At 41.9% G+C, this 18,030-nt stretch overlaps 1 protein-coding gene across 1 annotated transcript in view; it reads right to left on the bottom strand.

The window, feature by feature from the left end:
• Liprin-gamma (liprin protein kazrin) overlaps nt 1-18,030 on the bottom strand; it is a 199,392-nt gene that overhangs the window by 72,990 nt on the left and 108,372 nt on the right. The window contains 1 exon segment of the mRNA XM_076796696.1: nt 7,417-7,529. Within this exon segment, the coding sequence (XP_076652811.1) occupies nt 7,417-7,529 (113 nt within the window).

Here is an 18,030-nt window from a genome sequence, read left to right as displayed (position 1 = left end):
CACGTTTCGAATTACGACGGGGATACACCGGTAGCCTGATTAAAAACACCAGACATCGTGACCCACTACTATTCCCCGATATGTTTACCGAGCACCGGCACTTTGCGCGGGCGTGAACAATGCTTTTCGCCTCCCCCCCACCCCCCACCCCCCGCAAAACAGCTTTCTCCGGTTTTAATGCAGCGGAATCGATTGTCGGCGTAATGCGTTTCTCGTACGCGCCGACACTTTCGTCTTCCGGGCTTGCGGGATTTTTTCTCCGCCATTTTCTTTCCCCGTCCCCCGGGTTGAACAAACGCGCGAGAACGCAACCCCTAACGCAGCCCCGTGTTCTGCGGAGGTCACAGACGACGACGACGTGGTTCAAAGCGATCTTTGGATCGTCGCGAGAATTCTATGATAAAAAAAATTAGCAGATCGAATGCAAAGAGTTCGAAAATACTGTTGCGCTTCTTTTAAAGAAGAGGAACAATATGCAGCTACTGTACCTTGCAACCAATGTGGACAATTTTTCTTTTGCAGAAATATACGCAGGCTATCTGGATTTATTAGACTGCGGATCTTTATGCATTCATGGCTTCTGAAAATTTTCAAATATGTTGTAACATAAAATTCCACAGAATTTAGTACAATTTTTATGTAATTTTTATTTCCAGATCTACAAACTACTAAAAACCTACCACCAAAAATTAGATTTTATTCGTGTCCACTTTCCTAAAATTTTGCTAGAGAAATTGAGAATTGCATGAACATCCGCAGGCTAGACATTATGTATGAACCATTGAAAAAGAGTTAAAGTAAAGAGTCAAAAATAAAGTTACAATTCTTTCGGTACTGAGAGCTTCGAATTAATTTGCACGCCACGTTATGAACTGGTACTGAAGAAGAGAGCGATTGGATTCGTTCCGGTTCTTTAGCGCCACGATCATGCATTCGCAGCGACGTAACGTTACACAACGGTTAATTCAATAGTCGTGGGAGCGCGGCTGAAACGGCACTAACAAACCATCGTGCTTGTAAAATTCGCGGCGCTTGTTCACGCGCGTGGATTCACGGGTCGCGCGAGTATTATACGTGCCTTCGCACCATTGGTGACGGATTAACCCCCTTCGAGACCCAACCATACTTCCCGTATTACCCACAGGATCCCCATCCTCTCTCTCTCTCTCTCCCTCTCTCCTGCTCTGTCGCCCAGCAAGAAAACGTCATCCATCACCATTACCAACGGAACCACCCGTGAAAAAAAGTCTGACAGTCGAACAGACAAGCGTCTCTGTTGGTCGTAAGCCGATTTGATGGGGACGCACGAAAGAACACATTCGCATCCGGCTCTACTCGGCGAATCCTGCGCCTTTTACAGCCAAGATTCCGTAATTCACGATAAGGTAGAGTGACTACGTTACCGACAAAATTAGGCGAAAAATGGTTTCACGTGCCCCAACTTTTCCTCCTTATGTGAGAATATTTTTCACTGGGAAAGGGCTCATTCGAAAGAGGAAGGTTCGATCTAGCCCGCGCTGGTCATGAGCTGACGAGATTATGCGGATATTTGGTAACATAAGCGTGAACGGAAATTATGCAGCAGTTGCCGACCTGCTGACTCTGCAGAAGTCACGTGACTACCCTTGGCCCTTAACACTAGGTCTACGGAGCACTAAAAGTGACTGTTTTGCATTACTTTATAAAAATAACAAGAACGTGCTGTCCAAATTTTTTGCCATTTTCTTTTTAAATAACATATACCTAAATAAATCTGTTGAATAATTCCTCACGGATGTACACTACCGCTCAAAAGTATCCGGACACTCCGCGGTGGATACGTCGACGAATCTCGTATTTAATTTTAGCGTAGTATTGTTAAGTCCCACATACGTTAGATATTCCATAAGAAACTAATAAAAATCGATTTTAGTCACTATTTTAGGCACTGAAATAACTTTTACGCAATGCTAATACATATTTCGCAAGTGCCTGGAAACTTTTGGGCGGTAGTGTATTCTTTAGAATCTTAATAATTGTGAATTAAAAATATTAGAACCCGTCATTTTTACAAGTCCCGTAAACCTAACGTTAACAGTGGAACTACAAAACCCGTCAAAATGACTCGAGTCTAATTTTTTAATTCGTGATTATTGCAAAGGTGCATCATTCGACAAACCTATATCGTAAATGTTTGTCTGAATTGCAGTTTCACAGAGGACCGAGCACAAATACAGTGATTTCTCTATATAAGTCGCCAAGGCCTGGCTGATAAACGTCGCGGAATCATCCCCACTACAGCGAGGTATACCCAGTGAGGGGCCTCGGACACCGAGGAGTGTAAACATAACACGGCTCAGGTATGTTTCCTGCACGATACGTGACACTAGCAAGACCCGTGTTGTCGACATATATCGAGAATTCTCTGTATCACCACATGACCAATAAAATCGTGAAAATTGTTTATTTTCGAAACGCACAGACATGTAAATATTGTAAGAAAAGGAGTGCGTTCAGTTTCTAGAGAATTTTCGTATTCCACCGAAAGAAGATAGGCGAGATCTCACGGTTCGTCCCCAAAAATTGGCGTCGCGACGGGACGAGTGTCCTAAACAAAGGGGTGGTTGGTGAACTATGTTTGCATTGTAGTCTTGAATTACCGGTTTCTATGCTAACCAGCGATCCGCGGCGAGTGTATCATGAATCACGCGCACTTGCCAATGCGCTCGAGCGAAAAGGGGACAGGGACTAAATGAAAAATGCAAAATCAGGAGACGCAGCAACCGTCCGTTCCCCCTGCCACCCCACCCCCGTTTCACCCTCTTTTCCAGCCTTTTTTTCGCGTACCGCGTGTTTGTCGAGCTGCTAAGTGGTACCCCGCCATGCCTCACAGTGAATCCTCTCTTCCTCTCCTCCTGCTTCGTCTTCTACGAGCTCCCTTTCACGTTCGCCGCAACCCCCCCCCCCCGACGCGCAACTCGGTCTTCTTCAACCTCCAATGGAACGCTGTCTTTCCGCCCCAGAATGCCGCGGGAACCGGAAGACTTTCGTAACGAAACCGAACTGAGAAATACTCGCGATGAAACCCTCATTGTGCTCGGGCTTGCGCCGCTCGAATTTTTCACGATTTCCTCCTTCCGTCTCGCGGGAACACTATGCCACCGTGTCGTCAAGTATTCTAGCACTGAACACGCTCCTACGCCGGTTTTACATCAACTTTATACTGAAAGTATTTTCGCATGTTTTAATGCCATTTCGCATCTGCAAATCGATACAAAAATTATAATAGAAATTGTTTCACCTTTGGATCGATTTGCCAACATTTGGGAATCTTTCGTACTCAAGGTCACGCGAAGGTTTTAGTGTTATAGGTCATTGGATTCGTCTTGACCTTGGCTATACAGTCCCATTCGAAAAAAAAACTTTGGCGACCTTAATATCTGAAAAAAAGAGAAGAGCTTGAGAAAATTCTATTTATTAAGACTTATTGAGACTTCTAACAATCTAATAATCTAATCTTAAGACTTCTATTTTTTACAAAGTGGGTTCGATAAATATTCTCAGAGGAAACGCATTTATCGCTTCTTCGCAAACGTCGCTCTCAAATAAATATTAATCGAAACGCACCGAAGACAAGTGCGCAACGTAACGTCTTCTATTATTTTAAACCGATCCGTTCCATCTTGAAGAAAAACACGTTCCACCTTGCAGGAATACGTTCGATGAACACTTTCGGATAAAGCATTTCTCGCGCGAAGATAAATCCGTTCGAAAAGCCTGACGCGCTTCGAGGGGCCCGCCATCCGGGCGCCTCATTACAAAACCAATTACAGTGCTATACGAACGGATTTCCATCGTTCGAGCATCGCGATCATGTATTCGGGCCGACGATTTCCATCAGGGCGTTTGCTTTTTGTTATTTTTGCCCGGGGATCCTCGGGAGCTTCGAGAGGGGGCGAGAAAAACCGGGGGATCAGAGAATCGAACGCGACGCGCATAAAAGGGCGATTCCGACGTCGAAATGTCGGACACGGAATTCTCGGTACGTACCCGGTGCCAGGCTCCTTCCGTTAGATATTTTTCAGCGGCCCATTGATCATTCCGACGACACGGCGTAAGATTGAAAACGTGTCTCGGCTCGTGCCGCCGGCCAATTTCCGCCGTGTCCTCGTTCCCGGAGAGTTGCGCGCGGCACATCTTTTTCTTAATTTTCGACAGTCGGCCGCGATTTTTCCCCGGAAACCGTGACTGGAATGACGGACGATTCCTCTTTGTAAAACGGGGACTGCAACGCGCGAGTTACACGGCGAATGACGCGATGCGAGAAACCGGGATTCGCCGCGATCCTTCGGCGTCTGACCGATGGCTGACCTATACTACTGGGCGCAGATAAAATCGCTCTGAATTACTTTAAAATTACGAATTCGTGACATACCATGTCGTTTCTGGAAAATCTCTGCCATTTTCTGGTTAACACGTTCGCGGACGTGAATGCTATAGCATTCATTTTCATAGCGATGCAAAACGACGTGAATTCTATAGCATTAAAATTTTAAAGTCAATTTGTATTCATTTAATTTTATACAAAATTAAGTTTTTGTAATTAATATACATTTCAACGTAATGACCAACTGTCGTTACTAATGACAGTTACCTTATTATTATTGTTTATGTCTAATCAGATTTCGGATAGTACAACTAGTTTCAAGAAAAATTGCCTGTCTATTCTTGCAGCTCACTGAAATTTTCACTGTCCGTGAACGTGTTAACTTTGCTCACAAAATGGAGGATTTTTGGCAAGAATTGTTCGAAGTTGAAACAAGTTTTCTCGTATGGAATGATGGACCACGGACAGAAGAGATAAAATATTTAACACGTGCCACATATCAACCCCAGGGATTCTTGCAAAATCAGAGTAATTTAATCAATGAAACCACAACTAGAAATTTAAAATGTATTACAGGGGATGCTGTCTCGACCCTTTTGAATTCGAAAGACTCGAATAAAATTCGGTTTATCTGGTGGGTATCTTATAATAAAAATGAACTTCTAAGCCCACTCAAAAATCACTGTCAGTCATATGTGACTGACGTGGCAGTTAACGTGTTAAATTACCCAATTAACGTGATTAATTTCGATCACAAAAGAGTGCCGAACGTTTGTGCCGGCGTTTCGTCGTTCGTAATAACGGAATTCCGGTGGGATAACGGAAAGAAGAATTTTCGAAAAATTCCACACGGTTCTGCGTGCCGGATAGAATCCACGGGCATCGAAAATATCCAACGAATTCGCGATCCGCCGGGGGGAAAAAATGTCATTTGCGCATGGCGGTAGCATGACCGTGAAAGGAGGAGACGGTTCCATAAATAACGGAGAACCACGGCGTATTGTTCCTTCTCGAACCCTGGACGACCGCGATCCGTGACCATCATCGGCCGACTAATTGCCGGCCCGTCTATTTAATTGCGTTAATTTCGGAATCACCGCAACGGCCGCGACAGGACCCGATTTACCGGTTAATGTGTTTATACAGGACGCGATTCGTTAATTACGCGGCCACCCCCTTCGTTCGTCCGTTCCTTCCTCCAATTTATATCATTTTTTTCACCGTGGATAGGGGACGCCGGATCCTGTTTTCAATGCCGGGGAGCAACAACGGACGAGGAAAAGCGGCGGGAGGGCTCTCGCGGAGAAAGGGACCGCCGTGGAAAAGGGACCAACAAAAGTCAACGAGACGGCGCTTCATTTCATTTCCCGTGGAAAATTGTTCGACGTACCTGGTGGCGCGTTAATTCGTTGCACGAGTTCACCTGCCGGGACCAAAGGCAGAGGATGTTTTTAGGAAAATATCACGAGAAATTAATTTTTCACCCTTTACCGAATGCCCTTTGATCGCTCGAAAGCAGCTCTTCAACTGCGCTCGGGTCTATAATATTCTATAATATTTTAAACCCTTTCAGTGCCATGCGCACATGCTCGTAAATACGAAGTTATACAAGTTATAAAACGGTATTTTGTTTCAATAGGCACGACGCTTTTCGAAAAATAAATTTCAATGTTGACCCTTCAGTGCTCTCTGAGCCTCTGTGATAATAAAAGTAACTTTTCAGTCGTATTCCTAAGTATTAAGTTATACGTGCTTTAAAAGGTATTTCGTCAAACATAAATTTCAATGTTGATCCTTCAGTGCTTAAGAGCAATACTGGTTTTTAGTTTTCAAAAAGTCCATTTTCCTTTGCATTTAACATTAGCTTTACCGAGCACTAAAAGTGACTATTTTACTTCATAAATACAACAAGAATGTGTTGCCCAAGTTTTTAGCCATTGTTTTAATAAATTTGTTGAATAATTCCTCAAGGATGAATCTTTAGAATCTTAATATTTGTAAATCAAAAATATTAGAACCCGCCATTTCGACCGGTCCCGTAAACCTAGTGTTAAAGAATCCGTTTGAATTTGCAAAATTAAAACTTAAAGTTATAAATTGATGAAATAAGCACAATCTTAATTTTTTCAAGGATAAAAACTTGTCAACCAAGGTTTCGAAAATATTTAGAATGGAAAGGCTTAAATGAGCAATAATTTTATTGTATGTATTACAAACAAAATTTTAGTAGCATTAGTAGCAGTACTTCCTTTCGTTTCAAATATTTTTAATACCTAAAATGCTGATCGAGTAAAATCCCACTGAGAAAGCTAATTTTATCTGCTACTTTCGATTCTGTAAATTCGTAATTGCATTCACTTGAAACTATTAATAAACGGATTATATAAAGCCTGCAGTTCCCCAGATAATTGATTAATGGAGAATGACACCGGATGGCACTTATCACTCACGAATATAGAATTCCAAAACGACCGAAACGGATTGGCATCTCGTCGATTTCGAAGTGTTGAAATGAACGAAGTAACACTGGTAAAAATACCAGAAAAATTGTCGAGCATCTATATATCTCTACTCGATTGATTTTTTTCCGCTCCTCCGCGCAACAAATTGCCAGTGGTTCTATCGTTTCTCTCTACCGCAATATAATTTGCGATTTCACCTGTCCGCGTTTCATCGAATTATCGTTCGCGTTCGATTCGTATTTATTGCTTCAGATTGTTTCAAATCTGAAACAACGACGTCGACGAACGCACACACACACCTCGTTGCGAAAAATGAAACCGCGAGGAAAATACGTTCGTCCGCGACGGCCATTTTAAAAAGCAATTTACCATGGCACTTTATGGGGTATTCGTGTCATTTCGAGGGACATAAACTTCGGTCATTTCCGGCGGGACATGTAGTTAGCGAAATCCATTTTTCAGTTGACGCTGGACGGCGTGTTTAGCGCTCGTGGCAAACAATTTTTACGATGAAAATAATTTCTTGCTGACGTTTAATTTATTCTATAAAATTAAAAAGAAAAAGAAAACTACTTCAAGTAGACTCACCTGTGCATCTGCAAGGATGCGTCGCATCAAGGCCAGGGTGGGGTGCGTTGTAAGATCATCCTGAAGGGCAAGGGCCTCGCCTTCTTTGTTCAAGCGGTTTAGTGTGTTGAGAGCTGGAAAAAGAAACCATCGAAACCGTGAGAAAACGGTGAAATTGATTGGCTCATGGCAATTTTATCTTGTGTTAGTATTTTACATCCGAGAAATTTTCGACAAGCATACGTTGATTCCCAGTTAATAGCTTTGTAGAGGGTACTATACTATGTTAGTAAATTTCGCCAATTTTGTAGTACAGAATACTACTAAACAACCAAGGACCTATTTAGGTTAGTTCTATTTTGGTTTTGTTTTGCTCAAAATTAGTGGATAGTTTATAATTAGTATAGTTTATTGAGGAAGCATAAGATTATATAAAATTACGTATTATATTGTTATATTACATTACACATCAATTTGTATAAGAACGAGGAGGGGAGTCCAAACCGGAGAGGCAAGGCGATATAATAAACAATAATTAATAAAGTAATAATAGTGCTTTCGTGAATAAAAATTAATTTCTAATACAGAATGGTACTTTCGCAATTTTTATTAACACTAGAAAGATTGACCCCTAGTCAAAATGACTGGTTCTTAATGTTTTCTTTCACAATTACTGGAATTAAAATGTAAAAAATGTGTAAAATGTACAAAAATGTTTTCATCAGAAATTTCTAAATGAACTTCTTTATTCGAGCACACGTTAGAACAAAAATGGCATGAGGTTTGAATGGACGTAGTCACTATTACAAAGCAATATACATCAGTCGTATTTGTGACTCGGTAGTTCCAGCGTTAAAGAAAGTCATCCGGCGGCGGCCATCTTGCCGAAACCGAGTCCCATGGTTCCTCCAGTTCTCCCTTTCTATCCCAGCCTAACTATACCAGGTTCGACGTGCTCAGTGGCACGCATCCCTTGATACTTCCCGTATCCCGATTCCGGCCAGATGTACCCGGTTAATGAGAGAATATGTAGGTCCCCGGCAAATTATGTATTAGCCTCGCGTGGCGCTGAGTACAAGATTAGTATAATTAATAGGTCGCTGCGTATCGAAATGCTCTGTATGCATTGTGCCGCGGAGCGCAAATTGCTGTACAGCTAATTTCACTGTAACAGGCTTTGCCCTGCTGCACAGGTTTCGAGTTGTTGTCTGAATTTCTGTTGCACTGTGACCTCGCGCAAAAAAAAGAACAGTTTCCAGAAACTGGAGACGCCATTTTGCTTGGAAGAAATATCTGTTGTTCTGGAGTCGAACCTCTTCTTCTTCTTCTTCGAGCATCGTTGAGCGAGGTCTTTTAATGTTGTCCTAAGATCTATTTGCAGCTTCTTCGGCTTCATCTTCGTGCTCGAGGAATTATTTTCGTTCGTAAATTAAAAATTCAATATCCCCTTTTTCAGTACTCATTACGGCTTAAACATAAGCACAATTAATCCCTTGCCTTACAATGTCGAGTCACTCTCGAGATGAAGATTCTAATAAATATGTGTGTTATCAATAGACTGCGGATCTTTATGCATTTATGATAAAATTGAGTAAAATTTGAAGTTGTCGGAAAATTTCAAAAATTTCAAATGTCAATATTCTGTTTCTCGTCTGTTGTAATTAGCAAGTGAAGAAACAACATTCTATTTGATTAAAATTTTTCGTAATCGATGCAGACAATTTGTAGTTTCCACAAAGATCCGCAGTCTAGTTATTAATTTCCTTCAAACCGAAGTAAAATTCTATTTTGGCGTTGTTAATGTACAGCTATTGAACAAGATATAGGCATACAATAGATTTTTTCCTTTTTTCAAGAAATTACGAATTACAGAAACGTTCTGATCACTGAAACGGTAAAATAAATCGCAGTGCAAGGGGTTAATGTGGGCACAGTAATTGGCACCCCCACAGTAATTGGGACCCTTACCCCAGGAGGAACAATTATTTTTCAGACGGCGAGGACTATGATCGAGTAAGAAATAGAGGAAGAGATAAGGAGAAGCGGAGAGAGAACTGGAGGAACCATGGGACTCGGTTTCAGCCGGCAAGATGGCCGTCGCCGCTCGACTCGTTCATCTCGCATTACCTTCGCCGAGTCGTTCTCAGCGATGGGGATAATTGAATTCTCGGAGAGCACGGTGCTCTCGCTCGTGGCGCGAACGCAGAAAGGCCCGAGGGGTGCCAAACTGTTATCGACAAGTTCGTGGGAGAAGCTCGTTTCGGGCGCACGGCCCACGGACGCCATATCCCTCGGCCGTCCTCCTCGCCAGCGTCATGATACATCACGTTGGACTTCCAAGTGCTCTTTGATGTAGATCGCCCGGGAAACTTCCGACGATCGAATCGTGCTCTCGTGCCTCGATCCACTTGGCCCGGCGACCATTTTAAATCTTCATGCTGCCCCTCTTGGCTTCCTACCATCGCGCTCTGCAACCATTGCTTCCTCGGTGATCCCGCATTCATTATTTTTTATAGTCCTCCTAGTGCTCGTTTAGGCGGGCTCTTGGACCTCTTCGTTGCGCTGGTTTTCGTGATGTATGATTTTCACGGGTTCTCTAGTGACCGAATTTTTAGTGCTCGATCTCTACGATTCTGCTGTTCTTATGCTAGGAAAGCCCCAAGATTTTTTGAATTTTTATTTGTTTTTTTTTGGGTGTCGTATCTCCTTTATCAACGAATTTATAAAAATATCAATGAATCAACGAAGAGAATGGAAATGATATTGTATGTAAAAATATATAAGGTTACGTGAAGGTTATAATATTACAAGTCTTAAAAAAACTTCGATGACCTTGAGATCTCAAAAAATATAACCTTGAACAAATTTTTTCGCCTGTCATAATATTTGCACCTCTGAACCAACTAATGTTTTCCTCTGAAATTTTCTACTATCATAAAAAACAAGCGAGATATTTTAGATGCTCGAGTTATGTGAAACACCCTGTGTATGTATGGTTTGATATTGAAAGTGGAATATTGAAAATGAATTTAATGTCGACATTTTATCGGAATTCCCCATCACGGAGAATCACGATTCGCGCGTAAATCAATACAGAAGAAATTTCCTGAATTTTACGAACAGGTGTATGCTTCTTCACGTGTTCGCCGGTCGGTGTAGCAGGAAGTGCCATAAGCGTTTGCCTCGTAAATTCAATTCCGGCGCGGGAATCTCATTCGCCGAGCCAAATACGCCGGCCGTAAACACAGTTCGACTAATATTGCGGTAATAAATGAAAGTATGATGAAACAGGTATTGAACTTCGAGCCAAACGTTCGATGGGAGTTTCGAGTATGCTTCGAATCGACATTTATGAAAGCTCGAGTGACGGAGAGCACAATACATTTACGAAGACGAGAACAATAGAAACTTCGGCTCCTGCGAGTGCCGTTTAAAAACGTCCTGTGCGGGGTCACAGGAAGCGGAAGTGTCGCAGTGAAATTTTTCAGTAATTTTTAATTTGCTTTAATCGCGTCTCGGAAACCTTGCTCATTCTCCTAAACTCGATAACAATGTAAATTCTAATTTAGATAATCGTATATTTTATCTATAAATATTATCTACTTATTCAGTCTTTCAATTGTGTTTTCGGATTTTATAATTGTAAAAAATGATTATGATTTGCTGTTTAGATTATTTTTATGAGGACGTAATCATGTTCGTAAATTTCAGAATATTTTGAGCCAAACAAATAAAGAGAAATTGAAACAATTCGAAAAAGCAGACAGGTTTGCCCGCATCTCTCGCGCAATTTGTTTCTCTGCGAAACCTAGTCGAACAGGATTGCAAATAAACAATTCCGAGGTAATCGGTTCGATTCCGCAGCTGTTCGCGACACGATCCGGAGCTATAATTGCGCCGATACGACAATTAATTAACCGAGAATCTTAAAGGCTCGTTTGGCGGCCTCGCGACGAATTCCTTATCTCGTCGCATCATTACTGCAGCCGGGCGAAGTTCCTGACGAAAGGATGCAGCGCCGCTCGCTTCGAGTGCGAACTCGGATAAGCTTAACGCAATTACGGTTGTGAATTATTTGTTTCTCGGCCGGGGAAAACGGAATGAATTTAAACCGGAAAACGCGGTGCCCGAGACACTAACTCCTCCCGAGCACGGTAAATTGTCCCTAAAAAATTTACTGGCATCGTCCGGACGCGCGTGCTTAAGTATTAAAACACTTATCAAACATGACGCGGTACCGATACGGTGGAACAGCGTGCTCGTTGCACGAGGATACAAAGTTTATGAAAAACTAGCGGAACTTCGCGAAAACAAACTCGAAGTACGCGAGAAAAATTATTTTCCTCTGAGGAACTTCCCGGGCGAAGAAAATCTTCATCTATGCCGAAGAAAATGGCTTCAACGTGTGCCGAAATTTTTATTTTATTTTATTTTTGTAGAATATTTATTATTTTTATAATACGTACGCGAGAAAAATTATTTTCCTCTGAGGAACTTCCCGGGCGAAGGAAATCTTCATCTATGCCGAAGAAAATGGCTTCAATGTGTGCCGAAATTTTTATTTTATTTTATTTTTATAGAATATTTATTATCTTTATAATAAGAAAATGTGTGAAGATACATATGTGTGAAAATTCTCTTTGTGGGATTTACAGGCACCGCAGACTCGGGATTGGCTTCCGGTGTGAAGAGCACTCCGCGGACTCGACTCGCTCGCATCGTTCTTAATTAGAATTCACTTTTCTTTGTTATTAACGATTCCCACGCGGGGCAACGGTGTGTAACCCAGCGAAACGGTAATCGAATTAAGGAAACTTTGCCTGGGAATCGACGACGTTGTTAGCGAGTTCCTCGATATTATACCGGTAGGCATATATCGCCATCGGCGATCGGATCTAATAATACAATTAACGCGCAGCTATCGGTGTGCAACCGGTATGTTTGGGACTTGGGAGTCGTGGTATCTAGATGGGAATTGGCAACTTATACGTGTGTTTCGTATGTTCGGCCGGAATTGAATCAATAACTTGGAAATTCGGTGGCTTTCGAGGATATTGTCAGATAAATTGGGGATCTTGAGGTGAGCCGAAATTATGTTGAATTGGGATCGAGCTGGTCCAGGTGGTATTAAGATGTATTATTCAGTGCTTAATCATTTTCAATTATATTGCAAATTGCATTTCCGGTCCTGGCGCAGGTGAAGCGAATTTTCCAGATAAAGTGGCAAATGCGTTGAAAGATTTTTGAAAATTCAGCATTCCAAGAATTTTTTCAATAATCAAATTCGCGTCACATTCGCATTCAGTTTAATAGCATTCGAGGATATCGGAAATTCCAATGTATTCCAAATTTTTTAATTTTTCGAGAATTTCAAGGTTACAGGTAATCAGAGTTTTCGAAAACATTCTATTACCAAATATTTATGGTAAGCAAACCATTTTTTCACATACCTCTCCGCCATATTGAATCCGCCATTTTTTTTTTGTAATTTTGACTTGAGATTCATATATAACGGCACAAGACATATGGAAATTCTAGTTTGCAAGAGAGTCCAATAATTGTTTGTGTCGCGCATCCGCCATAATGAATCCGCCATTTTGTGTTTGGTAATGTTGACATCAGATTCATGTTCAAGGCTACAAGAAATAGGGGAATACTAATTTTCAAGAGAGACCAATAATTTTTGGTGTCACGCATCCGCCATATTGGATTCGCCATTTTTTGTAATTTTGACTTGAGATTCATATTCAACGGCACAAGAAATATGGGAATACTAATTTTCCAGAGGATCCAATAAGTGTTTGTGTCACGGATCCGCCATATTAAATCCGCCATTTTGTTTTTTGTAATTTTTACTTGAGATTCATATTCAACGGCACCAGAAACATGGGACTACTAATTTTCAAGAGAGACCAATAATTTTTTGTGTCACGCATCCGCCATATTGGATCCGCCATTTTTTTGTAATTGTGACTTGAGATTCATATTCAACAGTACCAGAAACATGGGAATACTAATTTTCAAGAGAGACCAATAATTTTTGGTGTCACGCACCCGCCATATTGGATCCGCCATTTTTGTAATTTCGACTTGAGATTCATATTCAACGGCATAAGAAATATGGGAATACTAATTTTCCAAAGCCAATAATTTTTTGTGTTACGCGTCCGCCATATTGTATACGCCATTTTGTTTTCTGTAGTTTTGACATCAGATTCATAATCAGCGACCCGAAAAACCGCAGAGTATCAACTTTGAACTAGAATACCCCTTCCTATTTTGAAATTAACTGTATTGAAAATAACAATTACAGAAAATTAAAAAGATGCTTTCGTGGGAAATGATTAAATAAACATAATTTAATGGAGCATGTATAACAATACGAACCGCACAAAATCCAAATAAATTGAATCTCGTCATTTTTATAACACGCCATGTTACTTTCAAGGCTCGGTGGGTGTACTGTTAAAGACTCTCAAGATTCTCAAAAACTTTCAAGCTCTGCAACACCAATTCGCAAAGTTCCTGACGATTGCCAACACCATAAAGATCTGAGAACCATTCGATCCCAAGACTTCGAAGGCATCCAAATTGTCGATCGCTTTGCAGATTTCCACGATTTCCGAGATCGCAATAACTCCGATGTCTTTCAAGCCGGGTACATCGACGTCGTAGCTCGCTCGAGCGTTCTCGAAGGTGAGCGTCGTCGGTCGGAAAACGATTTGCAAGAGGAGCCTCGCGTCTTGGAGTCCCATCGCCAGGCGGCACGAGCATCGGGTTACGGTCAGGTATGTGCATTAAAGCACACGGAGGCCTGGCCCGACCCTTCCAGGTGGTATATAGGGCTACGTGCAAACACGCGAGCACGTTAAGTGCGCTTCCAGCGCGAGGTCGCTACGATACCGGCGAAGGATACCGCGAAGGGGTTGGCCTGATATATGGGATGGGTCCGATATTATGCGCGTACGCGTCGGAATAGCTATTCTTTACGAGCGGGAACTGAAAGCCTGTTCAATATCTCCCAGGACCGGAAAAGTGGGCGAGAATCTAAACCTTTTTTTTTCGCGAATCTGCACGAATGATTGACCCTCTGACCGACGCGAACTCTGGCTTGATGCCATGAGCGTTTTTTGCTGCGTGATATTCGCACGGCCATCGTTGTGGATTGGTAAAGAACTTCATAATTAGATTACATTTATGAGTCGGTGTAATTGAAAAGAGTAAAAAGATTAAAAGAGTTTAACAATGTCGGCATACAATGTTTAACATATAAAAATGATTAATGAGTAAAATAAATTTTCATTTGGCTTTTGTAGATTGCAATTGTTGTAGAAAATTTTTATTTTGCATAAAGATCCGCAGGCTATTCGTAATTGCACGAGTTGTCTACCGGCGTTTTTCTTTTTTATTTGTAGACTGCGGATTTTGTGCATTCGTGATAAAAATGAGTAACTGTAAAATCGTAAGAAGATTAGAAGAATTTAGAGATACTGTTACATTATTTCCAATCTTTCAAACATATCAAGAAAAAATATGGATTTCAATTTCACTCCAGTTTGTTGCTATTCGAGTGGAAAATTTTTACTGTGATTTTTATTTATCATAAAAAATACGGACCTGTAGAGGCAGAATAATTATATTATTCTCGGCTTATTAAAATTATAAAAAGAGGAAATGCACTTTCGTTCAGCTTGTACTGCCGACGAGTTGCTCAGTGTTTATTCTGCACAAAAATCCGCAGTGTAGTTGTAACAGGTTTTATGTAATATTGTTCGTTCCACAGAAGTAAATTATTCATTCGACGTGGCTGTTATTCTATTATATTCATAACTACTCTATAAGAAAGAATTAATTGGGCAATGATTACCAGTGTGCATGTTAGTTATTTAGGGATTTTGTTAACTTAGGAAAATCAACAAAAAGCTACGTAAAATTCACAAACTTTGTGATTTATAATAGAGAGTGTAATTACAAAAATGAATTTCACGGAGTTCCAATATGTTCCTCCATATTGTACAATAGCTTCCTGAACACTAAACCTACCAAGCATTAACAGTATCTGGTAAACATTATAAAAATGGCAACCCTAAATTTGTTAAGATTGTCCGTAATTTTCAATGTAATAAATGCTTGGACAAGGAAATTTATTCTATTTTCCATAAATGAATTTTTACAGTTTCAATAATTGTAAAATATAAAACCCCATTCTCTCTGCCATTTTGACCGTGGTAGGTTTAGTGTTAATATTACGTTTCCAATAATTCGTGACTCAATTCATATTTTCAGATGAGCAATCGCAAGAAACCATGACGATATTCAATCAATAACAGTAACAATAGTAATTGTGCAGTATCTCTAATTGTACACAGTTGACAGGTGTCAATAGATATTCCCGACTACATCCGACATCCAGATGAATATCCAGACGAATTAATTATGAATCGGATAAAGGTGTCGAAATAGCAATCCGCCCACCACCACCGCAACCCCCGTTCGATTGGCGTCCGCTACATAGCGTTCTGCGTCACGAGGAGTAGGTACTACGATACAGGAACCAATCACCAGAAAAAGCCCCGTGTGCACCGAAGTAATCCCTGAACCATTTTGTGCGCCTCTCACCGGACTCACCTTCCTCGAAGGGCTGCGCCCGTTTAGCGAATGCCTTCGAGAAAACGCCACGCGGCTTCGAGGCCTCCACGCCGTTTTCTACGGCTGCGCTCATTTTTCTGAGTGGTCCTTCACAGTGGTGCTTCTATTGCCACGACGGATAAACGGACCATCTGAAATTCACGTCACACTCTAGATCTCTCACCCTTCGAAATCTGACGTTGTTCAGCATCGATCGGACGGCAACAAATAATCACATCATTCAGGCATTTCAACATCATTAGCGGGAACATCTTTAAACAAATTGCCGAACATCTTCAGTCAATCGAAGAAACAATCGAATCGACTTCTTAACCTCTTAAGCACTGCAAGTCACTATAGTGGCTTCCGTGGAAAGAATCAGTCTGAACGGTACGCCACTATAGTGGCTTTCCGTGGAAAGCATCAGTTTGAACGTTACGAACCACTATAGTGGCTCTTGTGCCTACTGCGGCCAGGCGCGCCGTCCCTGGGAGGCAGGGTCGCGGACACTATAGCGGCTTCCGTAGAAAGCATCAGTTTGAACGGTACGCCACTATAGTGGCTTTCCGTGGAAACCATTAGTTTGAACGTTACGAACCACTATAGTGGCTTTTGTGCCTACTGCGGCCAGGCGCGCCGTCCCTGGGAGACAGGGTCGCGGACACTATAGCGGCTTCCATAGAAAGCATCAGTTTAAACCGTACGCCACTATAGTGGCTTTCCGTGAAAAGCATCAGTCTGAACCGTACGCCACTATAGTGGGTTTCCGTGGAAAGCACCAGTCTGAACGTTACGAACCACTATAGTGGCTTTTGTGCCTTCCGTAGCCAGGCGCGCCGTCCCTGAGAGACAGGGTCGCGGACGACCGCACCGTACCTGGAAGACAGAGTCGCGGACGATCGCGCCATGCTTAAGAGGTTCAAGAAAAATTGACGTTGTGGTGTCTTGGTTGAAACGGTGGAGAATTCGATCCTGAAACTCGCCCCTACAAAATGAATTCGTTGGAAGAATTTATGGCAGAAGGGCTCGCATTAGTTGAACATTTTTAATCACTTTTTCATGCTTCAGAAAATGAATTTGCCTATGAACACAATTTCTGTAGTTCAAGTTGACTGACAAGCTGTGTTCCCTCCACTGACACACTCAAGAATTCGATCCAGAGACTGGCCCCTTTAAAATTAACATGTTGTAAGCCACAGTCGACGCATTAACAGTGATCACATTTTTTAAACATTTTTACAGTAATTTTGGTAGATGAATTTCCCTACGAACACAATTTTTGTAGTTAAAATTAATTGATAAGCTGTGACTCAAGAATTTGATGTAAAGGTTCGTCGCAAAGCCGTAACATTTCCGAAAATTTCCGACGATAATTCAGTGTTGTTTAATTTCGCACGGTCGCGTACACGTCTAAAATAACACTGCTCGCGATAACGAACCGCGAAAGCTCGCCAATTAAACTCCAATTAAAATTCTTCTCCCGCGTGAACAAACAATCCTCCCCCCCCCCCCGTTCGGTCCGCGATTCCCAATCATTTATCTAAATAAAAGTTTCGTTCCTTCTCTCTTTCTCTCTGTGTTCTAATTGCGCACGGTGGCGCTAATCGCAGCGAAACGTGTATTCGAACTCGCTCCGCGTAGGAGACACCGGAGCATCGATCCCCAGCTCGCGTTGCTCGGATCGCCAGGACGCATAAATCAACGCGCTAACTTCGTCGAAAAGTCCGGCAGAATTTATCGAGCGCGTCCTTTCCCGTGTGTAATGATAAATTATGACGATCGAATATCGGGTTCCAGGCTGGGGGACGCGAGAAACGCGTGTGTACACAGTCTCTATGTACCCTCGACCCCTGTAATAAGGGTGGTGCTGGCCTTGCGCAGTTTTTAGGGGACCCCGCGCTCATGGTATTAGTGTATTAGTGTGCCTACGCTCGACGTCGAGGCGTAATGACATTAACTTACCGACAGGCCGGTAAACAAGGGTTATCGAGCTCGTCCCGGTACCAG

This window comes from Halictus rubicundus, chromosome 1 (assembly GCF_050948215.1).
Source record: "Halictus rubicundus isolate RS-2024b chromosome 1, iyHalRubi1_principal, whole genome shotgun sequence".
NCBI lineage: Eukaryota > Metazoa > Arthropoda > Insecta > Hymenoptera > Halictidae > Halictus > Halictus rubicundus.
The sequence above is the reverse complement of the archived record's forward strand: the minus strand, read 5'-3'. Positions and strand labels throughout refer to the sequence as shown.